At 34.0% G+C, this 27,940-nt stretch overlaps 2 protein-coding genes across 2 annotated transcripts in view; one reads left to right on the top strand and one right to left on the bottom strand.

The window, feature by feature from the left end:
• The window catches only part of MS3_00001072 (uncharacterized protein), a 242,527-nt gene that overhangs the window by 188,627 nt on the left and 25,960 nt on the right, over positions 1 to 27,940 (top strand). The gene's annotated exons all lie outside the window — the stretch shown is intronic.
• MS3_00001114 (uncharacterized protein) lies at positions 22,439 to 27,722 on the bottom strand. The gene is made up of 8 exons (XM_051208621.1): positions 27,490 to 27,722; positions 27,364 to 27,453; positions 27,237 to 27,306; positions 26,863 to 26,955; positions 25,768 to 25,818; positions 24,739 to 24,803; positions 24,376 to 24,442; positions 22,439 to 23,322 (listed from the first exon to the last, which is right to left on the bottom strand). Exons 1-8 carry the CDS (start codon positions 27,625 to 27,627, stop codon positions 23,234 to 23,236), a joined length of 663 nt encoding a protein of 220 aa, XP_051072871.1. The 5' UTR covers positions 27,628 to 27,722; the 3' UTR covers positions 22,439 to 23,233.

The following is a 27,940-nucleotide window of genomic DNA, read 5'->3' on the forward strand; positions in this document are numbered from 1 at the left end:
TCAGATAGGTTCTGTTTTTCCTTTGAATTAGATTTAATGATGTTTCGCATTATATACACAAATAATAATCCATCTGAAGAATCGGTTCAGTGGTTGTTGTTAGATCTATCGAAGCGTCAAGGTCACCTGATTGTGATACGCGCGAAACCGAAGTTCCAAATCAACCATTTGTCTACAATAGCGGTTCTTTATTGAATATTACACAAAATTTAGTTACAAATCTCACCTTGTGAGGTTTCTGGGGCGTTCAAACGCGTCGTTCAAGTGAGAAAATAAAAACGCTTCCTGTAACAGTAAGATGAAGAATAATTATAACATACGATAGTACAAAGGACAGCTGATATCTGTGTCTAGATTTGACAACAGTTTATGAACAACCGAAACTCGAACCGAGAGCAAATCAATATGGAAATTGTTGCATTTAAACAAATGCATGAAACTGTAGACAACCGCCGCAGTGATTCAGGTATAGTAATTAAAATGATAAGTACAAAAAACGTAATAAACATATGGGAACATTTCAGAATACCACACTACAACTTGCGCGACAACACAAGTGGAAACATTTTTGCAAAGGCAATTGCTTACTGAATGAAAATAAGTAGTACAAAACCATATACAAAAGAGTGGAAAGGGAGAGTGGAATAATGTAAGACAAATTTAATAGTTATAAAATATAAAAACAACAACAACAGCAATGTGGATTTGACAATGAATTCCATACATAGAGAGAAATATTACATGTGTCACTTTTATGCGTAGAGACTAAAATTGAAAGTATATGGATTACTGATGCCTATGTAACTTATGAATTATTCATTGAATCCGCTTTCAAACAAACAAACAAGTGTCTGATTGTATAAATGAGTTTCAAGTGATGTATCCAATGAAGCCATGTATCCGGAGTTCACAACATGGTTCTAATATTGAATTGTTCATTGATTTACATGAATTAATGATCATGGTTCAGTGTAATCAATCCCAATTATTCCCATAATTGACTTGGTGAAAGTGGACTTCAATAGTTAACTTTGCTGTCGATCACCATCTAAACTCCATAAACCCATAGAGGTAAAGAGTCTAAAACTGTTCAACGAATTTGGGTTTTCGTATCCTTCCATTATTGATATGCAAAATTATTGACAGTAATGGGAATTAACGAATAGATACCTAAGTATAATTGCGTTTATAAAACGGTTATGTCTAGAATAATGGACAGCGAAGAAAATCCAACAAACACATCTGATCTTTTGTGAAGCTATTCAGCTAGATAAGTTCACATTCTACTGGTAAGGCCTTCATTCACACTTGTACTTAATGAATAATCTACTAGACTGATGAGACACAATGTCAATTAGCATGTTTAATCGGTGCGTATGTTTACGTTGTTGATATTCTCGGTTGTAGTTGATTAGGGTTGGTAATTGTCTTTTGATGACTTAAATTCAACAGACATAATTCATCTTTTTCTGGAGTATGACGATTTATAAAATGAGTAGATCACATCATGCGTGACGAAGAAAGATTCGTTACCCTCTGAAATTAATAACCTTCTCTTTCATTTTCATGAAAACTGAGAAATTGATCATCTAAGCCACTCGCACATTAACTATCTGCATTCCAGTTCATACATTGAAAATAATCGGAGTTTTGTCGGTGGATTCATTCCCAAAAATGATTAATTGTGATGTATCAGGTGATTACATTGTTCCATAAGCATTTCTTCTATTTGATTGAACTTCATCAAATATAGATACATTAAAGCGTATGGAAAAATGCTGAACATCCATTCATATTTATCTGCATTACATTGTCGAGATCGAAACTATGAAATGACGATTCGGTACAGTAGTGAATGTCTTTGGTCCGCCATTCTTTACTAGAAAGTGGGTTGTGATGGTTGTTGAATTCTGAGAATAACATAACAGAATTAATTTCTTTTGGGAAGTTTATTATTAAGCCGGAGGGAAGTGGACAACCGTTGTATTCTTGTATTTGGGTTGACAACAAAGTGCAAGATCCTCGTGTCTTGTAATGTTTGTTCATCTTATTAACTGTTAGGCTGAAATTCACTTGCCTTTATCAACCACTCCAGTCAATTTGTGAAATTATTATGACCACACTTCTTGCTAATAGTGAAGTTTTCCTCACAACCGGAATGGATAAACTCCGATGAGCACCGTTGTTCAGGGTAGCTGCAAATAATTCCGCTAGAAGTCATTCATTGTCGTTATATATAGAGAAATCATATACGAAGAGAAAAATGGTATGCAAACATTATCGATTTTCTTTATATAACCAAATTAGTCGGTCCGTTAAGTAGAACTACAAACATCCAAATCATCAAGATGTTCTCATTAACCAACCTTATACTCCTCTTTATTGCTTCAGATGCTTACCTTGATAAAAAATAATAGTTACATCAGACAATATTTTGGTTCAAGCAAAAAATGATTATTAGGTGAATTTGTTTCCCGACTCCATTTTGAGCCCAGCCTTGAATTCACATGACATCAAGTTCATAACCGTTGAGTACTGCCATGAGCATGATACTGTTCAGTTGTTGGTCCAGATGATGGCGAAATCACCAACCTCATCAAACATCATCGACGAATAATTGTATCAGTTCCTGAGTTTCGCAGTTCATTCTTGGTCGGATTTTTCAGCTAATACCTTTTAATAACTTTGTCAATTAAAATTTTCACTATTTAATTCATTCTTATTGCGCTGCACTGTTTATCGATTTGTCATTGAGAAACAGCTAACACTATGTGAATGTAAATCAGGTCATATTATTCTTCATATCTAAAGAGTGAAACTATGTGTCGTTATGCATTAATCAATAGCCACAAATTTAACATTTCTGCACTTTTAAATTCCTCACTAATAATCTGCCGAAATTTCAAGTCTGCTGACGTCTTTTTTGCACAACGATTAGGTTGAAATTATGATGAAAAGTACAACGGCCGTCTAATTAATCTCCTTTGACTCATCTCACCGCATCGAAGAAATCAAAGGCAAGAAACTTGGATACGTTAGAGCGTTCGATCACTAATTGATGTTCATGCAGGCGAAGATGAAGAGCCCATCCGCTTTGTCCGATGTAGTGATGTTCACAGTTAGCGCAATTGATTTTGTATATGATGTTTGAGTTTACTTTTGTGAATTCATCCTTTGGTTTGCTTAGTATTTGTTGTAGTATTTATGTTGATTTGTGTACTATGCCTATTCTGAAAGGCCTCAACAACCTCATTGTAGTTCCTTTATGTGGTCCAAAGATAACAGACGAGTAAATTACAAACAATTCTCTATCTATAAACAGTTTAATTCATTCACTTAATGATTACGTAAACTGCTGTTGCATTGGATCGAATACTGAAGGAAATGTGACATTTAAGACTTCTACGAAGTATACTACTACTACTACTACTACTACTACGATACATTTAATTTTGTTGTATAATGATTGAATAAATCGATTTCTATATTCTCACTATATTATGAGCATTTGTTGGACCTATCATCCAGAAGTTTTATTAATTCTAAATTGTTGTTACTCGATTAAAAATCTTTCAAAGACAGGTCAGTGAAATACTGAAGAAACTAATCTATTAATCAAGTTACTGAAGACCTTTCAGAAGGTTGTACCCAATCTTAGAGTTGATATTTAGTCTGGCTGACAAGTCCTAAACAGGACGAAACGCTGGTACTGAGTCAGCCTGCAAGCCAAATCTCAACCTTTTCCTACGTAACTTGTGTGATAATGGTTTAATCGATACAATTTATGAAGGATGCACATATGCCAAACAGGACTGATCAAGTTTCAACAAAAACATAGTTCAAACCATTACAAACACAGCTTGGTATTAAAAGTAAGATCTCACTGATCGTTACAGAACATTCACTAGCATAACTTATCGTCGACATAAAATTGATTGCAATCCACAAAATATTCAATATTATCAGTACATATTGTCATTATCGTCTCATTCCGTTAGTTCGCTAACACTATCATTAAAAAGAGCACATTAGACGCTGTGCTAACATAAGTTTCTCCCACCTGACTCTTCCCCTCATTATTTTCATCATCAATATCATAATCCTGAAAACATCCATAACAAACTTCTATCTCATTATTTGTGAACGAGAAAACGCATTATGCATACATATATAACTGGTTTTCCTGACTCTTTCCACCATTTTCTCCGCAAAAGATTTTGATCAGGTTCGATAATGGCTATTAACAGTTTCCAGGATATCTGTTCCGTGCGATTTGAGACTCGTTATGTCAGTTGTTCTGTATTTCAGTGTTATTGTTCACATTGAGATTGAAACCGAATATCGTTCATTTCAAACCTCAATGCATTATCCACCAAGATATTGAACTTCGGTTTCCCGTTCAGAAGCATAACCTGTTGACCAATGTGTCGGCCGGAATTCAATGGTGTTTATGTCTAACATCAACGAATGCACGATGTTGCGCGTTCGTCCGCCATGATGAGGAGTACCATACTATGACAAAATGATCGTCCAGTACTTAAAGGTTTTGCATGATGGGCTAGCTTTGATCGACTCATGAATTCAACTGTTAAATTACAACAACCTACACAATCCCGCATTCTGGCACGTTAAGTTGCAATCAGTGTTTTACATTCTTAGTATATGTAGGAGAGATTGACCTGATAAAATAAAGGAATTGATGCTTGGCTATTATGCTTAAAACTAACAATTTGAGTATACCCATAAAATATGCAAACACAAAGAATATTTGAGCGAACAAATGATTTGATCATCAGCCTCTACAGTTAAAGGTCTATAATGTGTGTCCCATTTTATAAAGACCGAAATAATGCAGGCATTATTGAATTTACCAATGTAATATGTGAGAAATGTTGAACACTGTCGTCTGTTTCTATAGAAATGGTGTGATTTGTAAATTGGAATGTCACTTAATGAAGGTTAGAATGATTTGTAGGAAGGTGCCAAGATTTTATCAATAAAATAATAATAATAGTGGTGATAATACTAACGTTGTTTGAATTCAGTTTGTAATTAATGGGGTATAGTCAGGTAATTACTATAAAAAAGAAACAACGTGAACTAGGAAAGATGAATGTGTGGATTTTTAGAGTTCAGAAAATTCTCAAAATGCCTAATGATGGAGTTGATTACCCTGAACTTGAATGGAAATATCAAGCATTCGGCATTTACAGCATAGAAGAAACCATCTTTATAGAGAAACCAACCAATAAATCATCTGAAGGAATGTAATTTCATCAACATCAACCTTCTCAGTAACAGATCGTCTCTCTATAATCTCAATATTTGATCAGAGTTTGCAATATTGAATATCATCTTATCAAGTGAATTGCAATGTGATCGTTACAAATCAATTAACTGGAATGACAGCTTTATGATAATCAACATAATGAATCTTACATTTCAATTTCAACTCAGATATCATCACTTGTTAAAATACAGTTCATTTTGGGTTCAACTTAGAATTTGTTTGAAATCTAAAATTGAACACGACACCTCAACAGTACAATTGAGTTATTCAGAACATTCGTATGGATTGATCGATGTATTAGAAGATAGTGTTTTGATGCTTCGTTCGAAGCTACTGATATTTGTATAAGTAGTAAAGAAATCAGTAATGACAACGACAACGTCCAATTAAGCCCTAAGCAGTTAAGATAAGATCAACAGGTATTTATACTTACTTACGTAGCGATTAATAGAGAAAATACAAGTCAATCAACAGTAATAATTTAGTGACATATAGGTGCCAGTCTTAAAAGAATTTAGTCGTGGGATTAATAGCTGAATCTATATCACATTAGCTCTATTTCACTAATATCTTTTGAATGATACACGAATCGAACTACTATTCAACATATTGTTGGGTTAGTCAAACACAATATGCAGTCTGTATAGATTGCACTTAATCAACACATGAACAAAACTAAGTGAATAACACGATGGCGATTGAAGCAAGCGGTATTTTAATTGAGTCTCGGATTAAAAATTATTTATGGAATGCAGGTGTATCCATCTGACGAGTCACAAATAGAACTAAACGTACATCACGGATTCCTTTGCCAGCTAGGAACGTGTTGTTATCGGAATTCGAAATCAGGCAGTCATCCAGCACAATACAATCATTAGTCCATACAAACACAATACTGCGTACATGATCGTAGTCATAGTAATAACAGGTCACAAATTCACAACTATGAAAATGGTTGCACACACTTGGTGGAAATGAAATGTTCCAATGCAAAAATGTATTTGGTTCGGTCGATTTAATGAAATTCCTTTATTCCTACTCATTAGATTTACATAGTGTATGCTTCATTAATCAAATCATACAATTAAGAGTATGTAAATGGTGTATAAATAAGAAAAACAGAATCATGAAATGAATCCAAGTCAAACTATGGAATGATCAAATGGACTTAATGAATGAAATCATACATAACGATGTGATGAGTTCTGCAGAATAACCAACACAAATTCATGTTTAATTTAAGTAGTCTTTGTAGTAGATTTCCGTAGATTATTTTAACAAGTTAGAACTATACTATTTTTTGATGATTGAGTAGTAAGCGAAGCTATTCTCAACTCATTATTTCGTGATGATCGAATAACCTAGATCAAGTTTCAATATGACCACTAGTGTAAGTGGTTAAGTTGTTAGTTGGTTGGACTTAGTAAATAGTAAACCAATCTTGACCCAAGCTTCATACTGGCTACTACTTATCATCGGGACCCACTTGTAATCTTTGGGAGGACTGGTGCTCCTAATAACACCCAGCTACATAATTTCGTACTTTACTGTTGAGATGTTCGAGTCATGATTGACGCGGTATTTAAAAATGATCGATTAACGGTTAACGTTTAACATCATGTTTGTCTAGTCATTCAAGTATTGACTGAATTCTGTTGACTACTATTATACGATTTACTATTCTTTATTTATTCTCCCTACTATGGGTTACTATCTCCCTATACTCACTTGACCTGTATAATAATTATTTTATATTACATGATGTGATGTGGTCCAGCCTGGTTCTATATAAACTGCGTATATGTCAAATATCAGATTCATATACCAAACGCTGATATTTGTATTCCAGATTGAACAGGCTGAGGTAAGTGAGAAACTATGATACGGATGCTCAATAAAAATTCTGAACTGACTCAACAATACTAGTGCTTTTCGACTCATCATTGGTTTAGAGCGCATATAAGGTCATAGTAGACGGTATTCTGAGTAGCGATTTTATCACTTGATATTTGATGGGTCAGAGGACAATTCAGTTTTTTGAATAAATATTGATGGATGTTTAACGGAAGCATTTTAATTTCTCTACAGAACAACTACGAATTTTGTCACGAATGAGACGTGTGAGCAGGTACGGTTGACTTTATCACTAACGAGATAATCTGACATCATTGTTGATCAGTCGATATACAATCATTTGAATTATCATCAGTCTTCTTAGTTCGAAGAAGAGAGCACAGCTAGCAAAATTTTATTATTCTTATAATAATTATTATTAATCTTAGTAAAAGTGAAATCATCATTATAGTCGTCCGATTCGCATCCTTTGTTTTTTCGCATTTGTTCAACAGGGAAACTACACGTCAATAATATTCGACCAGAAGATGATTGGGTGGAATGTATTAGACTCTTTCTGAGCTTCGTAATGCTTTTGGTAGTTTGAACGATAATTAGGCAAATCAAGATTTGAAGTAATTCATCCTACAAATCTCAAGTTAAAGAAACCTTGTCTCATTCAAAATACTATCCATTTGTAAACATATATGCTCCATCTTAATTCCCATTGTTGCAAATACATCAAAATGTATACCTATAATGCACTCAAGCCTTCGGGAACACATACCCTTTGATTGTATGGTCTACCTAAGATTCATAAATCCGATGTTCTTTTTCTCCCGATACTGGATATAGCAAACTCACAATACCATTCAATAGCAAAATGGTGAGTTAAATTATTAGAACCATTGCACCAAGAGCTGGTTGAGCATAGTGTTAAAGACGTCTTTGAATCTGTGGATACAATTAAAAATATGAATATAAATGGCAAAATCATGTTATCACTAGACATAACAACTTTGTTAACTAACCTCCCTCTGGCTGAATCCATCGATTACATATGTGAACAATTACTAGAAAAGAGAATAGAGACACCAATGCCAGTTATTAAAATGAAAGAACTTCTAAATAACAATCAACACAATGCTCAATTTATTCGAAATTATCAAATCAAACCTTGTTAATGATACCTACTGAAAGAACATCTGTTGAAATGCATCATGAATATCTACTTTAAGTTTAACAATGAATTTTTCAGACAAATAGATGGGTTCACAATGGGATCACCTCTAGGCCTGATCCTTGCTAATATTTTTCTGACCAAACTAGAAAATGGACCGCTTAAAGAAATCCTAAATAAGCTTGATTATTACTGTCGATACATAGATGACACACTAATCATATGTGATAGGAAATGTTGAACTCTTTCAATAATGTCCACCTAGCCATTAAATTCACCAGTGAGGAGGAGAAAAACAAATAGTATAGGTATTCTGGATGTCCTACATTCTAGAAGAACAGACGGTTCCATAAAGCGAAATGTATGTCAAAAGAGTACATGAACGGGTCAGTATACTCATTTCCAAAGCTTCACACCTCTTTAATATAAAATAAATTTGGTTAAATGTCTCAACCACAGAATCAAGTTATTATGTTCTGAAGACAGTGTGGATGACGAAATAGATATACTAAAGAACACATTACGAAGTAATGGTTATCCTGATAATTTTGTTAAAAAATACCTCGTACAAAGTACTAAAAAAAGAAGAAATTGTGACACAGTCAGTAAAAAGACCTTATATCTAAGAATTGACATTAAAGGGGACACAGCAGGTGATATTTTAACACGTCGACTCAAAAGATCTGTCGAAGGACGTACCAGCATGGTTGGGAAAAGGAGTTACCAAATCGATTAACAGCACCATTCTTTCTCACTTGGGGGATACTGAACATCATATCAAAATAGATGAAGCTTTCTCTGTTCAAAAACATCTACCCAAAGGACCTAGATTACGATTGCTCTGCATAGCTGAAACCATCTGGATCAACACCAGAAGACTAAATTTATGTATCCACAAAAAATATATCCAGCCTCTTTGTTTACCTTGGCCTATGACTGGATCAAAGAATACTTAGACTGAATATTATAGACCACTTACCCCTCATTTTTGATTATCTCTATCTTAATTTTCACATCTATCATTCCCAATTCGTTTATCGTAATTACCGTGATAACACCCACTCACCCCTTTATTACAAATTATATTCACACAACAATCTGATAATGCTATAATACTATTCTCCACTTATTGTGACTGAACACTTCACTCCCAAATCATTCTGACCTTTATTGAATGAACTTTATAATTTGCAAATAATACAATTTTGAAGTATATACATCACATTGTCAAATTAATTAATGCCAGGCCTTATTTTCGGCTGTCTAGTTGACCTTTTAATGCTCTTACCAAGTATATTAGTTGTGATCAGATTGTTCGAAATTTATTGCGCAAATCTATCATCACATAATTCTGATCAACTTCGTCTTCTTATTACATGATCGAAATTTATCAAAGGGATTCCTTGTTTCAAAATATTATGAACTTATAACTGTAGAGTCTGATGATGAAGTTATTGGAAACAATTGTTCGCTCAAATATTCTTCATTTTTGAAAATATTCTATGCGGATTTTTAAACACCAAGTGAATATAAACTTCATCCCATTGCACAAGCAAGTGGCTATCAGGACCGCGATGGCGTTTGAAGCGAGCGGTACTGGTTTTGAGTGCACAAATGAACATTTAGCTGACTTATCACAAATAAGATGAAACGCACATCCTTGATTCCATTGCTAACCACTATCCATCTTTGTTTATACACAAGTTTATATATCAAGTGGTTATCATTTACAATTGAGCTGAGATCAACTTCAATCTTCATTAGAAATGATCACAGTGAATTCAAGGGATTAATGAATTATTGATAAACAATTTATTAAATGAAGGAGGTTTTGTGGAGATTTTATCCTTGTGTGTTGATATTTTAAGAGTAACAATATTCATCTATAAATATGTGATATGAGCATGTGTAATCCTCGAACAAACTGCCCATTAATCCGATAAATGATTCATCATTACTTAAATTGAATTCAGTGATCTGCTAACACAGTCTAATTTGATGAAACATGATTTTTATTATTGTGGAGGATTCGTGTAGATAGTAGAGTTTAAAACCAACAACTAATCCTAACTAGATTAATACTGAAAGTCTAGTAGCACTGCATAAATGGTGTGCAATAGCTCGGCATTTACTTGACACCAGGCATACCGTCAACATTTTGCACGCTTTTAAAATCATCAGTAGACAAAGAAATACGACTACGAATAAGAAAAAGAGAAGTCAGCGAAGAAAATGTTTTTCGTCAAAATCAATTACTTAAGCTTTACATTCGTATATATAGTTAGATATGGAAGATATATGTCAATAGAAGGATAGAAGGGATTGTATCATAAAAAATGGATTCGAGAATAAATAACGAATGAGGTTAACGTACTTATCAAGGGGTAAGGGAGTTACAGAATTTATGGGTCATATAATAGTCCAATTGATAGATATGAAGAAAAAACGACAAACAAACCATTATCAGTGGAGTTCAATTAGGTCCGTTATGAGATATCACCTTTCTGAAGACAATGGTGTACGGTGGTGCATTTTCGTGGATTGGTTGAAGTTAGAAATTAACACCTTTGTAAGCCAGCTCAGTGGTCCAATGGGTAAGTGCTCGCGCGCGCAGCCAGTAGGTCCTAGGTTCGAATTCCGCGGGGTGTGGGGTCGTGAATACGCACTGCTGAAGAGTCCCGTATTAGGACGAAACGACCGTCCAGTGCTTCCGGGTTTTTCAAGGTGGTCTTTCTTCGACTGACTCATGATTTCAATCTGTGAAATTTCAAAAATCTCCACAAACCCCTTCTGATAAAACAACAAAAGTCATAATAATAAATGAACGATAATCAAGAAAACTAGTATAAGGTAATAATACTAATAAACGATTAGAGTTTAAAGTGCAAAATAGTAATTTTAAAAGATGTCGATAATAAATATTTAAAAGTGAAGAAAAACAACAAAAAACACCAACACAGAAACATACCTTTTAAGGGAATTAGGTCCAAGGAAGGATGAGAGGTTGGACAAATCGTTTCTCCACTCAAAATTCAGGCTTGAGTTTATGGATTGCCAATGCCTCTGCGGTGCATAAAATGTTGATTCGAACCCCTTTCGAGCCATAAATAAAAATAAAATATATTAGTAATATCCCAGTGAGCAGAAAATTGAATTTTCTGACGTTTCGTGTCTTAGTGTAAGTCACTTCTTCAGAGAATAAATAACCATAATAAAATTAATCCAAGTTTGAATAGTACAACCCAACAATGCAAGAATGATATTGGATCAATCAAAAAACAGGTCTGAACAAGTTGATGTCATGTCATTTCTGTCAAGGTGATTCATAGGTGATATGTATGTAAATTTGTGTGTGTAGTATGTGTGCATTGTCTAAGAATGAAAACTTGTGTGACCTTTGTGGTAAGAAAGGATAGAGTTTAAATTTGTAATATGATAGTGTGAAATTGTAAATAAGATCAGACTGAATGGCTAGGATAGATGGTCCGAATAGGATGTAATATAACAATCAACCCAATGCTCAATTTATTCGAAATTATCAAATCAAACCTTGGTAATGACACCTACCCTCTCGATCTATTTCCTTTGACTCTGTAGACTATCTTAAATGAAGCGTCCTTTAAAACGACATGTCCGCAGTTGATTAAGTGCTCCTGTACCGAACTCGTGATTGTTTTTCGTTCATTTATGCTAATTGTTTCACACAACCTCAATGTAGGACAAATGTTCATACAGACAACATAATTCATTACACAATCACTTCAAACATCAACGCGTTATTCACTGAAATGCTGAATCAAGATAACCACCTGTTTATCCAACAGATAATGGGTTGACTTGTTAGCGTTTGCGTTTTCCAGTTTGATGTTATTGAAGACTCCAAGTGATCAGTCTTGCATATTCATAAATATTCACTCGAAATCTGAAGAGTACACGCAAGATATTTCAATACATTGGTTTATGTATATCGAGTCAGGTCAATTAAACGACAAGTGAGAGATGATTTATTGAGGGAAGAATAATAACTTATCAAGTAACCACATATAATAGAATCGATCATGGATAATCAAACGAAAAGGAAGAGATCGAATTCAGAATGAATACTATTCGTGCAGACACACAAACACAAGGCTCGCATATCTCAGAATTATCACTTGTGAGTGAGATATTTTCTCTAGCCACCTAGTGACCACTATTTAACGCTTCGCACATAGTTGACATTTTCGAACAATCTGTCACTCAACTTCATTGTACTTTTGATGATTTTGTTTAATTATCGAACACTCATCAATAATCTTAGGTGTGTATAAGCAAATATGGATAGTGGTTTGCAATGGAATCCGTGATGAGAGTTTTGTCGTTTATTGACATTCAGTTAAATAAACATTGACGAGTAATAGGTGTTGAATAGACGTTTCGTATTGTTGTGGAACTCTCAACGACTGAACAACTAAGACTTCAACAAGAGTCGATTTTATGATCATTAATTTTGTTTTCAGTGATTAATATTCTTAAATTCATTCACTTGATGAAATTATAAAGTTGTCTTTTATCGCTACCGGTGATCATTGGCAGGATGATGATTGCTCACTACTGACTAGTTGCTTACTTGGATGAAATGACAGTCTAATGCTTCTAGGTTTTCAGTGGCTGTTCTTCATATATACGTTCTTTTTACCACTGATGGACTGTAGTGTGTCTTATGTTTATCTTATTATGGCCTTGACCATACTTGAAGATGAGGCCGAGATTCCCAAAGAAGCCATTTAAAAGAAAAAGATCGATCAAGTCAGAGTTAATGGAAATGTTTATCGTATTATGGACGTGACCTATCTAAATTTTCCTTCCTACTTGAAGGTGAGGCCGAGATTCCCAAAGAAGCCATTTAAAAGAATAAAATTGATCGAGTCAGAGTCAAGGGAAATACTGACCTCAGAATTAATTTTATTTACTTTGTTGTGAAACTAAAATCAGTCAACTTCTCACCAAGTTATAATAAGAAAATGCTAAAATGAAACGAGGGTTTTACTAATCATTACAGTTGGATCCCATTGATTAGTGAAGCAAATTAAAACCTATTTTCTCGGTCTTTACCTTACATGAATATGAATGAAGAACACAACCGACCGTAAACTTAATGCACTCAGTAAATATTTAGGGACTACGTCGTTCGTCCTGATGTAGTGACAGTACCCTTAAAAAGAATAACAAACGAAACAAACCTCTGACTTTTCAAGGAAGATTGTGTTCATGAAGATTCAATGTTAATGGAAGGCATTTCCAGAGATCTTTAAAAACCAAATGTTTCAGTGAAGAAGCGAAACTTTTCAGATTGTTTTTTGTTTTTGTTTATAGACTAGTAAAGTTTTTGACAACAAATCTCTGTGTGAAACTTCATTTCTTGAAGGAGCCTTGCTTCACTTTATGACTCGTCTTTTCTTATTTATAAACCATTTCAATACAAATTTACATGCTCTTCATTGTATGACTGGATTATTGAGGCATACATTATGTAAATCTGATGTAGAGTGAAAGAATTCCTCCACAGATGAATCACGACACGATTCTGGTTGTTTAGAATACTCAAAATGAATCGATTATTTTCTCCTGGTCTTCAATTCTATTTGATTTTAACCTGGTTAAAATGATCGCATGTAAGTTTAGTGAAATTCATACTTACAACCTCTATTCTCTCTCTTTCTATCTTTTCCTGCATGTCTAATCCATCTATGCTAACAATATGTCTGTTAACATTGATTACCGTACAGGCTGAACGATCAATCACTTACCTCAGTATTAAGCTTGATATGCTAAGCCTTCTGCTGTCAGGTTTTCCACTTCCGATCGTTGTTACGTCTTCAGACAAAATTAGTATACATCACAGCTATACGATATTTTGAACCACATTCCTCGTTTCTCCCACTACCGACGTGTGCTGAATAGAGAGTTTTTGATAACTAAAGAGCAATCTATATTTCGCAACAATTCAGAACTCAATCACATCTCCACTTTACATGCCATTGTTCACTCAGGCTTTCAGTATTTACATGTAATCTATGAAAATAAACTAATCAATCACAATTCAATCACAACTCGTTTGTTCAAACGTCAATCCCCTTGATTATGTATTATACATAGTTGTTTTTGTGTTCTACCAAATGGAAGTGCACATTTTGATTTATGTCTTAAATCAATGAAAACTACACAGACTGAGTGTTGTGATATTTAGGTATTCAATCATTCAAATGTCTGATTAAATCAACCAATCGTTGAATAGTAGTTCTATTCGTTATACTAAGTTAATATTGGTAGAGAATCTAATTTAGCACACTTGCCTCCCGATAGCTCGAATAAAGAACAACTCAGAAGGCAGATAGCTTCTAATTATAAAGTTGGGATTTGTTAGTCACGTATACAGTAGCAAAAGCGAAATTCCGGTCATAAATCAACAGAATTAATAACTTAGAATATGTCTATCACTGCCCATACGCGGACGAGGACAGAATGATAAGTTCGTAATAAAACAATAGTTTAGGGAAGGTGAACCTTACACGAATAATTTTCGTATGAAAATTATAAAATGTAAATCATAATCCTTGCACAGGTTCATAACCCTCATTTGATACCAGTTATGGGTTGAACACTCTCATGGTCATTTTAGCGCCGTTCAAATGTCCATAAATTCTAGTCTCTCCCTTAATTTGAGTGTTGGAGACGTAAGATCCATAGAACTCACTTGGAAAAAGACCTAAGTTTGTAATTTTATTTAGAAAATTTTAATTTCTTTGTTTTCGCGCCAAAGGCACTCTTGTCACCCACATGTTGTATTTCCCACTTGGGAAATATCTTACATTCTACTGGTCTGTTGCACCTTTTAGTATGCTGATTGGTAACTGCCCCCAAGGATGGTTGTGTGCTATATATATAACTATATACGCTTTGAATTGTGCTTGTTGTTGTCGCTCGTTTCTGGCCTCTTGTATAACATACGTCCCCATTCCAATTTCGGACCTCTCACTTTAGTTGACGAGGCTGGGACGCATCAATAGCTAGCTTACAAGTCATTGGTCATCGTGTCTTGTTTCTCGTTCTCAGATTAATAAAACTCGTGATAGCCGCAACCCAAGCATATTTGGAGATGGTGGCTTCGGAAACGTGGATCCTTCTAAACTTGAGTTATTACTCGAGCAGAAGATGAAATTTATTGCCAACAACGCAGAAATCTCGAACTGCATGCGGGGTAGGTGTTACCTCACAAGCTGATCCCGATCTACTTGATTACATGCTTACATACTTAATTACTTACCTACTTACTCACTGACTTACTTATTTACTTGCTTATTTGCTTACTTACTGACGAACATACTTGCACACTTACTTACCTGCCTACTTACTTACTTATCCTTTTAAAATGACTTGTTTTCCTTCTAGCTAACTATATTACCACACGTTAATTCTAAAATGATAACTCTTTTAGTCAACTATTCTCAGTGATGTTTTTCTTGAATCAACACCTTCTAGAAGTTTTCCGATAATTACAGTGTAGTATAATTCAAGGTATTAAAACTTAGTCCATGTGTCGAAAAATTCACGAAGTTGTAGAATTGGTTTTACATCATTCAAAATTCCACCAAAATAAGTAATAAGTTAAATAACGGCGTCGAATATTGAAATGTATTTATGATTTCTCTTCACTTAAATAAGTTCTAGCAATATATTATCATGTTATGAGAGTGAGGATTTGCGAAATATGGTGGTAATATTACCAGTTAAAATGATGAGACCCATATTCGGACAAAAACGGCGATAAAGTGACAAGTGCAAACATGATAACAAATATTTTCTATAATGCCGAGCAATACTATTTGAAAAATCGGTATTGATTTATGGATGGGCTATGGATTAAATAAGACAATTTACCACTGAACACCGAACTAGTAATTGTAGTGATTAATAGCGCGTTATAACACTTCGTGGTTTAGGGTTCAATCCCTGGTGTGTCCATAGGTGCTCATCCATGAAATGTTCTGCACCATGAAGAAAGGGATTTTCAACGCTACTTCATTCGACATTATCATTCCATGGCAATGCAATTCATAGATCAGATGAATGAGCTGCATCAAATACCTAGCTTATTGGTTTTCGGTCACTGAGTCTTTGTTCCGTTCGCAGTCTAAGTGAACTCGTAACCGCTTCAAACCTACCATTATAACAGCACTTTCGCCAGGACAAACTATCACATGTGTGTTAACAGATAGGTTGGAATATGGTTTAATTGGAGACCAATACAATGTCATCTGATGATGTTGTTGTTGTACACCACCATTGTCAATTGCAACGTATTATGGTGACTATGTACATCGCCATTGCTTCCTTCTTCTTGTCTCCCATCACATCACTACACTGAGTGCTTGTAAACACAAATAGTGTGGATTTGAGAGGTGAGAATGGAGTGTGTAGAATGTGGAGCGTTCCACGACTGTGCGTTTAAACCCCGGTCAGATGCCCTCACAACATCCAAATAATGAAGGAATAAATAAAGGAAGGATATATTACTGTAACAATTCATTCGATTTGATCATGTCGATCGTGATACTACTGACAACTGTATTGAGTAGTATATTGTGTATGGCATGAGAGTGTGGAGGCCCGTTAGTTAATGGTCTTTTAGATGGAAAGATTTTGTCGAAAGGGCACTCCACTTTGGTGGCCCGAGTTCTGAATCGAAATAGATCGTAATGACGATTATTGTTGAAATATATATGTTGCCTGTCCTCGTATATCATCATCAACTTAAATCGCGTTAGTCAATAACGGAATTTAGATAAGCCAATTAACGAGAATGGCCTTTGAATACATATATTTTTATATAAAGTGAATGGAATAGATAGAAGAGAAATGACGCAGAATGGAGATGGCGGGTTGTAAAATACCGATAGCTTCGCAATCATTAATATGTACTTAAGATTTGGATGGACTACGGTTCATTGTGTTTGACTGATCGTATGAGCTATAGCTGGAACAAACTGTAGTGTTTGTGCAATCAGGGATTTCTGAAGGCCAAAACAGTCATTATTGTGATCAGGTGGATTAGTGTTTTGGAATTCACTTGCTTGACAGTTAGAAAAGACACCTGGTTGTTTGAATTGATTTGACGGTGCGCAATCTATTAGTCCACCTTGTCTGTTGAGAAAGTAATGAGAAACGTTTGAATTTGCAAATTTAGTATTTCAAGCTTTCGGAGGTTACAGTGGGAAACTCTAAATCTAATCGAAGCTTTTGGTCTTCATAAAGAACTTGGTAATTAATTTCAAACTGAATTATCCAGCATCATGTGTGGCGTAGATCCGCCCCCATTATTATTTGATTCAAAAGGAGTTACAGATCATGGGATATAGACAATAACATAGTTGATATTTTTTAAAGCATTATGGTTTATATAAGCTCGTCTTTTGACAGTCGACCTATATGGCAATGAATGACAATCCTGAAGCTATTATTGCACTATGCAATAGGTTTCGATTATATCTAAATACATTATATATCTTGCCTCATTATTGTAACGCAACTGTAAGTGAAGGTTTTAAATAACAGTCAGGCCACAAACAAAATTATCCAAAAATAGATCAATCAGCCGATATAGGAATGAATGTTGAAGTTTGAATAGAACAAATCTAGAATAGTGGTACGACTACAGAATCAACAATAAAATTGGTTGTTAGAACAATGATAATAATAACAATGTGAGCCATTTCAATTTGATAAACAATTCGATCTTTTTCACTCAACAGTTATAGCTAACCGTTGTGAATATTCAATGAGGAGATAGATTTGCTCAACAGTAAAATGTATCCATCCATAATATCGGATAGCGATGATGTCGCCTATCACGGCCTCACAATTTGTGTCACGATAGAAATAATTGCGTGACAAACATACGAGAATGAATTCTTCACTGTCAGCGAATATTGATGAATAAATTTAAATGAGTAGATGAAATTGGTGCAAGTGATTTTATGTCAGTTGTTTGAAAAACTGTAGTAAGGCTAACGCTCTTTGTTTACTGTTGATCTCGAGTATACTGAGACATCAACACAATGGCTACTGTCAGGTAGATGAGGACAGTTCCATTGACATAATCCCAATTGTGAGAAGTTGAGGAGAAACCGCCAAGTATAATAAATTTATGTTATTCTGCTACATTATTTGTTCTTGTTTTGTTAGAATTCAAAATGGGATGGTTTGTATAAATCTGTGAACATTGTCAAATAGAAATATCTATCTGAAACTGTCCTAATATGTCATTTAGATGAAATAATGAACAATAGTTGCTTATTCATTAATAGTATTAGTGCAACACGTGACTGACAGTATTCCATAAGTGTTCAATTACTAGACATTCATGACCTCCATAAGTGTGCTTTGACTGATAAATACGAACACCTTTGTCCCAGAGACGTCAGTGTTGTTCTAGTGACGATGTATTTAATTCTCATTGTGCAAATTTCAGTGATATTAGTTTGGATCACATAGGGAGTATTCAAATCTCCAGAAGTGAGAGTAAAGTTGACTGATTTCACGATTTTCTGCCTGCAGACTACAGACACTAACATTGTCAAACAAAACTAAATATCTCCCAATATATCAGCCTTATATAAGAATTCGGAATGGTCGAGACAAACGTAGTTGACAGGCTATTTAAATATTCATCTACGAATGCTTCGTTATGGAGAAATTTATTTTGATTCTGTTGCACAATTAAGACAAATTTCAATACCAAATGATATTTCGAAATGTATTCCATCTCCAGTAAAATCTTATCGCTTCCACCTAATGTTGATACCATATTTCAAGCAAAGTTCAACACATATACTCAGTTAGTCAACAATTGAATGTGATTATCCTGAATATTGCATATAGGTACTTATTCTATCTGTTACAGTGATTGATATAAAACGATACACAGAACGTCATGTGAATTATGTGATCATGATGATTGATCACAATCTCATAGTCGACAAAGATGGGATGCATTCACTAATCGATTCTGAAAACATCCACATTCCTAATCATTATAATCCCGTAGATTGTTAAACGTAGGACGTGTAAACTAAATGATTCTATCAGAAAACGATCAATTAACTCATTTGAAATTCGACGGCATATAGTCACAGTGTTTATTCATAGCTGGAACAATACAATTTGTAATCTGATAGATAATTCACTTGTTTTCATTTCATTTCTTATTTAGAGAAGAAGTATTGATTTATGAAATGAAATGAAAAACAAAATTCATTCAACTTTGTTCCGTGTACTCAGGTGATTGTCAGTCATATGAAAGCATCATTAATGAGCGACATTCCTTATTTTATTGAAGTTTTATATCAAGCTCATTATACAAAAGAATAAACCACATTGTTTAATTATTTAGATAGAATATGATGATAAACAACAAGAAAGTACAAATCATTGACATTTCTACAAACAACAACTAAGGTCAACAGACTGATGTCAATTAAAAATCACACTCTTAAATAGTGGTAACCTTGAGAAATATGTTTCGTATGTGAGAACGCATATTAGATTAGAACACAAATGGTAGATGTGATGATTCTATGTGATATTGAAATACCTATCCCTGAGTGAATCGTGAAGTAACAGTCCTTTGTGTAAACAGATTTGAGAGGAGGAAAGGAACAAGCATTGTGTTCAAGCCAAACAGATACCGTACATGATGAATAACATGTTCTTTTTACCGATGTTATCTTCTAGATCACTTCAACCATGCTTTCCATCTGTCAATCACATAATGATCTCGAGGTAATTAAAGATGTAAATGCTTAATATCTAGTTGACTTCAATGGAGATTACGAAATACTAGGAAATAATGACGAGTGACAACTTTTTAGTGATGAAAGTTTTCTTCTTGACAACATAGATTTGTGGAGCATAACAATCGCATTTATGAGTGAGTTATTAAGTATGTAGTAGTCTGATGTGAAACAGAGGACTTCTACAAAATTAGCAAAGCTATTCAAATTCATTCTGCAAAGGGGTCAATCTTAAGCAACTGATTTTTAGTATATAAACATATATTGAGTCGAAATGATCAATAATCTTCTAGTATATCGAATAACAATCTACAGATAAAAGGGTTTTATTCCGTAGTATTGAATGCTTTAAATCAATGTTAGTGGACATGGGTTAGAAACAATTCTCGTGATTTGTTCGCGGATTATGTTCAGCTCATCAACAGTTGTGTATTCATAGCATATACGTGTGGCTCTTGAAAGTTGAGAAACAAAGAAATTAATCTCTGTACACAGAGGACAAGCCATATGCGTCGTTTATTCAGGAACACATACTTGTCTTGATTCAGCAGTTTGTTTCTAAAAGAAATGATATCTCAAATGTGTTGTATGTTGAATGAAAAGAGCACACAACTGTATACAGCTGTACCTGTTGACAACTTCATTTGAATCTCAAACGCATATTTCCCTTTGTTGCATAGAAATAATAACCCATTATTTGGATAAATAAATTATCGTACATGTTTGTTTGATTCATTGTAATCGACAAATGCACCCAAGTTAGTGCAAAATATGTGAAGAAAGCTGTAGTCGTTTCTTTGTTTTTGATTTTAACTTCAAAGGATCTGTAAATAGAATATTAGGCCAGCCAGAACCCAAGAAATTCTATTCACTCAGGAGACATTAATAATAATGATGTGTGTTGTTTTGGTTACTGTTCATTTGTAACTCAACTATTCAGTTCCATTTTCACTGTGTCGACTAACATAGTGAGACGACAGCTGGTGAAGTGCATAGTCCACACTATTTATATTCACCCAAACGGCATTTTAATTCCATGTCCGACTGTTAACGTAGTTCACAATTCGAAGGGATTGAATACTTAGCATACTGGAAAATCAATATGGTAATAAAATATCGTAAGTATTTAATTCAAATTCAATTGTTCTGTAAACTGTAGGTTGATTGCATAATTGCGAAGGTATGATTGACGATGGATAGTGAGTGTCAGGTTTATTGAGGCAACTGAATTGAGTGACTTCTTATGAGTCTAGTTGATTGAGTAGCTCACTCATAGAATCTTTAGTACATACATTTCTACTGAAGTATATTTATATGCATGAAATTATAATGAAGAATGTTCAAGTCTCACAGCCTAAATGAAACCATGTAGTCAGAATCATGTTCAAGTCTCCAATTATTTAAACTTCGGTCAAATAGTTTAGTTGTGTTATATTTAAGTTATTCGATTGGTCTATTAATATCTCATTGTTTTTAGTGATTATTATCAATCACTTTTGTTATCGTTCCAGATAATAAGTGTTACTATACTTTAATAACCCATTTGTTTGAATTATTTACATGCAGGTGTTGCTGATGAGTCTCAAATAGGATGAAACACACGTTCTAAATTTCACTGCTAGTTACCATCCTTGTTTACTCTATTGACCATCAGAGAAGAAAAAAATCAAAACTGAGTATTTGTATTAGTAGAATAAATAAATTATGATTAGAGAATGATAAGGTGTTTTGAAGTAATAAACTTTAATATTGAATGAGTGAAGATTAGATGATTGTTTTGTGATCCATTGTTCATTTGAACTCATTCAGTTTAGTTTAAGCAACTGTTTAGTTTGAAGTTGCCAAATAAAAGGTAAGTGAATTACAAAACATGTAATAATAACCCAGTGATATAATGGTGATTTCGGCGTTAAGTGACAATTTCACTCACTGGAAAATTGCCACTACGATGCATAATGCAATATTCAGTGTGTCATCAATTTCAATCATGCTTCGCGACATCATGTTTGAATTGAATGAAACTGTGTCGAAACTCTGTCAAGTATGAACGATGGATTTCAATATCTGTTTACACTCAGACATGTAGGCAGGATTTTGTCAGTGTGCTCAGCAAAGAGCGTTACATTGAATTTTTCATTCTTGCACGACTCATTTCGATGATATCAGTTTTATGAATGCACATAGTTCAAGAAATTCAGTTATTTTCAGACTCGATATCGAGTTTTAATTATGTTAATTCAGTTAAACGACAAAGGAAGTCTGACATTGTTTTTAGAATGATCAATGATGATTTTCTTGAAGAGATTTCAGTCGATCTACTGTGATGGATGATATCGAAGTATGTAACTCCATTCTGTTATTTGTGCTGTCAGTTAATCTATGAAATTAGTTGGATCGGTAAAGATTCACTGATGATGACTGGAATATCTTATTCGCAGAATATTGACGGCGATCTGATTATTATACCATGGAATGATTCTCTCACTGATTAAAATATTATTTTAGTCGACTAAAACATGGTGAACTAAAATCTGTTTATACTTACTCAATGTACATGTTTATGAGAAGGTACACATTTTCATAATGTGGAAATAATTCTTAAACTGGCTATGATAAATTGTAATTTGGAGACTAGACATATCCATACCTTCAATTGATCGTATAAGTATGACAAAGCAAGGATTTTGGAAAATAGGCAATCGTTTCCGAAGTATTCGCGAATTCACTACCTCAGCGAGATTTCATTTCACATGTACCAAAAGAAAACACGGACACTTCCTCGTCAACGCGTAATCAACCAACAGACGCTTAATTTTATTCAGAACTAACATCATCTCATACATCGTTTTGTTGCTTTGTGGTCAAGTCACTTTTTGATCAAAGTGAAGACTTCAATATTGGTTCAAATTGGATTTTCAATCCTTTTCATCATTCAACAAACGAATCGATGTCTAGTTATTAATGATATGTGAAATGTCATTTAGGATAGATACCTCGATATCATGTGGAAGTAGAATAAAATTATACATGGAATGTTCAAATCGTTGAAATAAAAGTGACGTTTTCAAGTGTGAAGATAGTGATGGCTGATTAAATAAGTTATAACATACTTCTGACAGCTTCATATTCCACCAATGTTCCACTGTTGATCCATGTTTCAGGAGTAATTATTTCAGATACTGTTTCATCTTGTGTGATATATTGAACAAGAAAAGACACATAAAATTAAGAATTCGTTTATAAATACAACAGGTTATTTGCACCATTTAAGTCGTGGTCTAAACAAGGAACTGGGAAATGTCTCAAATAAGATAAGTTGCTGATTATCTAGCATGACCAAAAGTTACTAATATACATCAAAATCGATGAAAGTCCATTCAGTCCCATTCGTTTAATTCTGTTTCATACAAAGCACACTTCATTTTGAGTGAAGACTGAGGACTAAAAGTGTGACTTGTGTACTGTAAGTTAAAAAATAAATGAGTGTAAATCTCATTTCTTTAATCTCATCATTCATATGTCCTCGTCCGAATGCGTCAATCGGTAACCATAAGATTGAGCCACATCAAAATAGTCATCCGCACTTTTAGGATAAATATATTCATACACCTAGGTTGCTTTACTCAAGATATCTAGTTAAGTGCGTATAAGCATATGTAGACAGTGAAATCTATTATCGATGAAATTTATCACAGAAAGCTGAATTGACACCATAACGATCTCCTTTTGAACCATTTCTGTGGCATCATCAAGTATGAGAGTTGTTGAATTCAATGCACATAAACTTTAATTTCAGTTCATTTTATAATAGTATACCTATGGTCGAAAGCATTAGTGACAAATGTCAAACACTTCCACAATTAGCTTACACTAATATTCACAATCAGTTGTGATACTGAAATTTTCCTACAACGAGTGTGAACATCTATCTAACGTTGAATGTTCAACATTCAATGACATTTGAACAGTGCTTTTACGGGACGCATATCAATTTCATTTTGCACAATTATCCACAACACTTCAACGACATTTATATCAGTTGTTTTTACAAGCAAATCAAGTCTTTAACGTAAACTGTAAGAAAATTGAACTGGATCACTGTGATAGAATAAAGGAATGTTCTGTATTGACGTGCTGATAACCAGGGTACAGACAGAAAATAATATGACACAAAAAGATGACTGATGATGTGAGTAACCAGATATCAATGTGCTGACAACATTCGTTGAAATGTTTCTTACTTCCTCCACAACTGAATTTACCGACGATTTTCGGTTTCCATTCAATTCCTTTAATTTCCGTTGGAATCTGAAAGAAAGTGTTGATAGTTTGAGTCAAGTTCTCTCAACGAACAACCTCCTACATGAAAATGAAGTGAGTCACTTCTAATTATTCACTGTCTTAAACAAGTGCTTGAGTAAGGTATGTCATCAAAGATTGAATAATAGTGTCAAATATTCTGTTTACACATTACAGACTGTTGATACATTCCCTTCGTGTTCGATGTAACTAGATATATTTGACAGTATTCATAAACATGAAATAGTTGAGTATTCTGAAGTACGTGAAACAAAACTGCATTTGCATTCAATTGTGCGACTTACGTTATCATAATACAACATTATCTTCCCATTTGGATGTATTAGGCAAGTTACCTTGGCTGTAAACTCTACAATTAGAAAACCATCGATATTTAGAACTTGGGCAAAAACAATGACCAATTTGTCGGTAGATGTAACATTGTATAAATCAGCTCATAAAGTGACCATGTTTCAGTGAATATTTACTGTGTTATGTCAAATATTTTCCTCAGTTAACTTCATGTTACATAATTCTAAGTGCACGTCATGTGAATGATAGAAACATACATCCTTCTAGACGAATGTCGAACGCCTAAAGCTGTACAACTATTGTATTATTACTGAAACAATCAATCGGTAATTGTTCCATTAAAATCCGATGGTCAATGAAGTATTCACATGTATGCGATATACGTTCTTGAATGCCTGCTGAAACAATCGAGACTGTGTACACATGACATAAGATTTGGAGTGTTTGCTTACAAAATGGACTTGGGGATTGAATTGTTTACATGGTCACGTGATATTTCAATCGATCAACTGAATACGACCATAGTGTTTATTTGTTGTAGATAAGAAACGAACAGCCCTAGATAGATGGGATATTTTTAAAATTTCAATGGATAATATTTAGGAATGACTGTGAGATTAATGGATGTGTAGATGAGTGTGTTGTGTACAGAACAGACTTTGTGGCAAACATAAAACACAATTTATTTATTTTGAAACTGAATGTGATCATCAAATTCAATTCAAGCCTGTAAACGTAAATGAATCACAAATGAAATAGGATTGTGGCCTGATTTATCCACTATAGTGATATGTATTTTACTCATCAAACCTAGTCGTTTCCAAATCACATCAACTATTCTTCAAATCTTATTCAACGTCATCAAGCGACCAGTGGATTTCACAAATGATTCTACCCTCATTTCTCTGAAAAGTGACAAATTCCTACATCTTCAGTTTCTGAGACAAATTGAATCTGACAACCTATGAATAATCATATGGAATGAAGACGTAGGTGTTTAGATTCCACATGTGTTGACTTACGTTTACCATCAACGTCTTTATTAATAAACCATCTGACAGCAAGTAATTCCTCTGAAATAATGAAAATAAAAATGGATGTTTAAATATCTGCATAACGAATATATATCACATTCAATAAATGAACGTATTAACACGGACTACATTTGCATGTAAGTTATGATCTTCATTCTGAGATTTATTGAATCGATGCAGTCAAATACTCAAGCATCTCTCATGTGGAAAGTTCAAGAAATATTATCAGCTTCATCCGTATGATAAATGTCTCAATCCATTCAACTAAGAAGAATAGTTTACTTCCGTAACATCTGTTCTAAGAGCTTTAGACTGTGGTACAGACCGTTAATGTCTAACTGACAATACCAATATAATAACATTTTCTGAGATTCGGTTAATAATCAATTCTGATAACTGATTAAAAACGGATGTTTGCAATATGGGTGTTCTAGGTTGTTCTGGTTTGATAGCAGAATATTATTATTCTATGATTGTTCATCTGTCACATGAAGTGCCTATATTCAAATTCGGTAATACTACGAATGTCATTGCAAAGATCGAATCCAAAACTCGATGGTAAACAAACAGCGACTCGAAGACATTAGACTTGTATGAATGAAGTAATTGCTAGAAAAGTATTGGAAGACATGAAGTATGATTTGATAGTTCATGGATATCAATAATTCAAAATGACGTCTCTCACAACATCGCTTATTGTTGCACATGTGATAATTCCGGTTCATTTAGTCTATGAAGATGTATCGTGTCGATGCCGATATCTGCTATCTTGTAGTTTTGATAGACTGAAGAGTTGGTAATTGGCACTCAAACAATAACATCACTTGTTTTATCATTTCTACCCTTCCAATGTGTTTGTATTTTGAGATGAATCTCTGTTTTGTGTAATTTTTTCACATGATAGTAATCAAAAGGTGTTGTGAAACACTCATGTTCTGGTGCCAAAATCACACAAACAAAACAATCATCGTGTGTTGACAAGCTCTTGTGTAATAATCAAGTAAAATAGAGAATAATGTATGTAAAATAAATTGTGGGAATATGTAACAAAACAAAATATAACTGAATAATACAAGAACTCACTCTCATCCGAAATCTCAAATTCAGGATATGTATTGTCTGAACGAAACGGACTAATATATCCTAACCTGTCTTGTCCGTGCATACTTATTCCACCTGTATTTATTTATTGAAAACAGGAAACATGATTGATCATTTTACATCGAATGAACTAAACTAAATAATTAAATGAACTGGATGAACTGCATCTGGATTGTTATAAGGCGTCACACTATCGAAACGATTTGAACACGAAAGGATATCGGAAGAATTTTTGCATGTCTCAAGGAGAATAAAACTAATTTAATAAAGAAATGGAATCAACTTGGATTCATGGACAGAAATGTTATCAAGAAAATAAAGTTATAATTTGAGGTGAAAGAAAATTACTGACTTACCAGAAGAGAAAATAACGAGTTGTGTCACCTGACTACTGTAATATTTAAACGACAGTTTCGGTTTAACTAACTAAAAAGACGTAAACACAGGCACAAGTACCTTCATCACAAAATGTAATCAGCTTACCGTACCATCATTGCGTCTACTGAAACTTCCATTCACAGCTGGCTGAGACTGGTTAATACTGATGCTCTGTAAATGCATATAGTGCTGAGACTGAGTATGTGTATAACGATCAAACGGATTACTTACATATCGATATGACCGGTTTTCAAAAATTACTTTTTCCAAAGTCATCCATTCACGTTCTTTACAATGATCCTGGCATTTGCAGAATTCGTAAAGCCAGACGACGATCAGAAGAAATGAAATCGAGAGAGAAGATAACATGTTGTGTCTAAAATGGTTCAGATGAAATAAACAACGTTATCTCATTGTATAGATTTTCAATTTGAGTTCGTATGTTCAGTCAACACACCTCATCTTCTTGTTCAAAGTAGTAGGTCATATTTTAATAAAACGTGTCATGTTTATATAGATGTTTGAAGTGTAAGGTTGTTTACTACTGATTCGATGATTCAAACTGACCATTAAGATGAACATACGTGGTAAAATCGTATGTTCATTGTTAACCAATCATAGACGTAGATGAGCTCATCTTTATTCAATATTTTTCTGGCTGTTGATAACATGAGCTGTAATT

Source organism: Schistosoma haematobium, chromosome 1 (assembly GCF_000699445.3).
Source record: "Schistosoma haematobium chromosome 1, whole genome shotgun sequence".
NCBI classification, from domain to species: domain Eukaryota; kingdom Metazoa; phylum Platyhelminthes; class Trematoda; order Strigeidida; family Schistosomatidae; genus Schistosoma; species Schistosoma haematobium.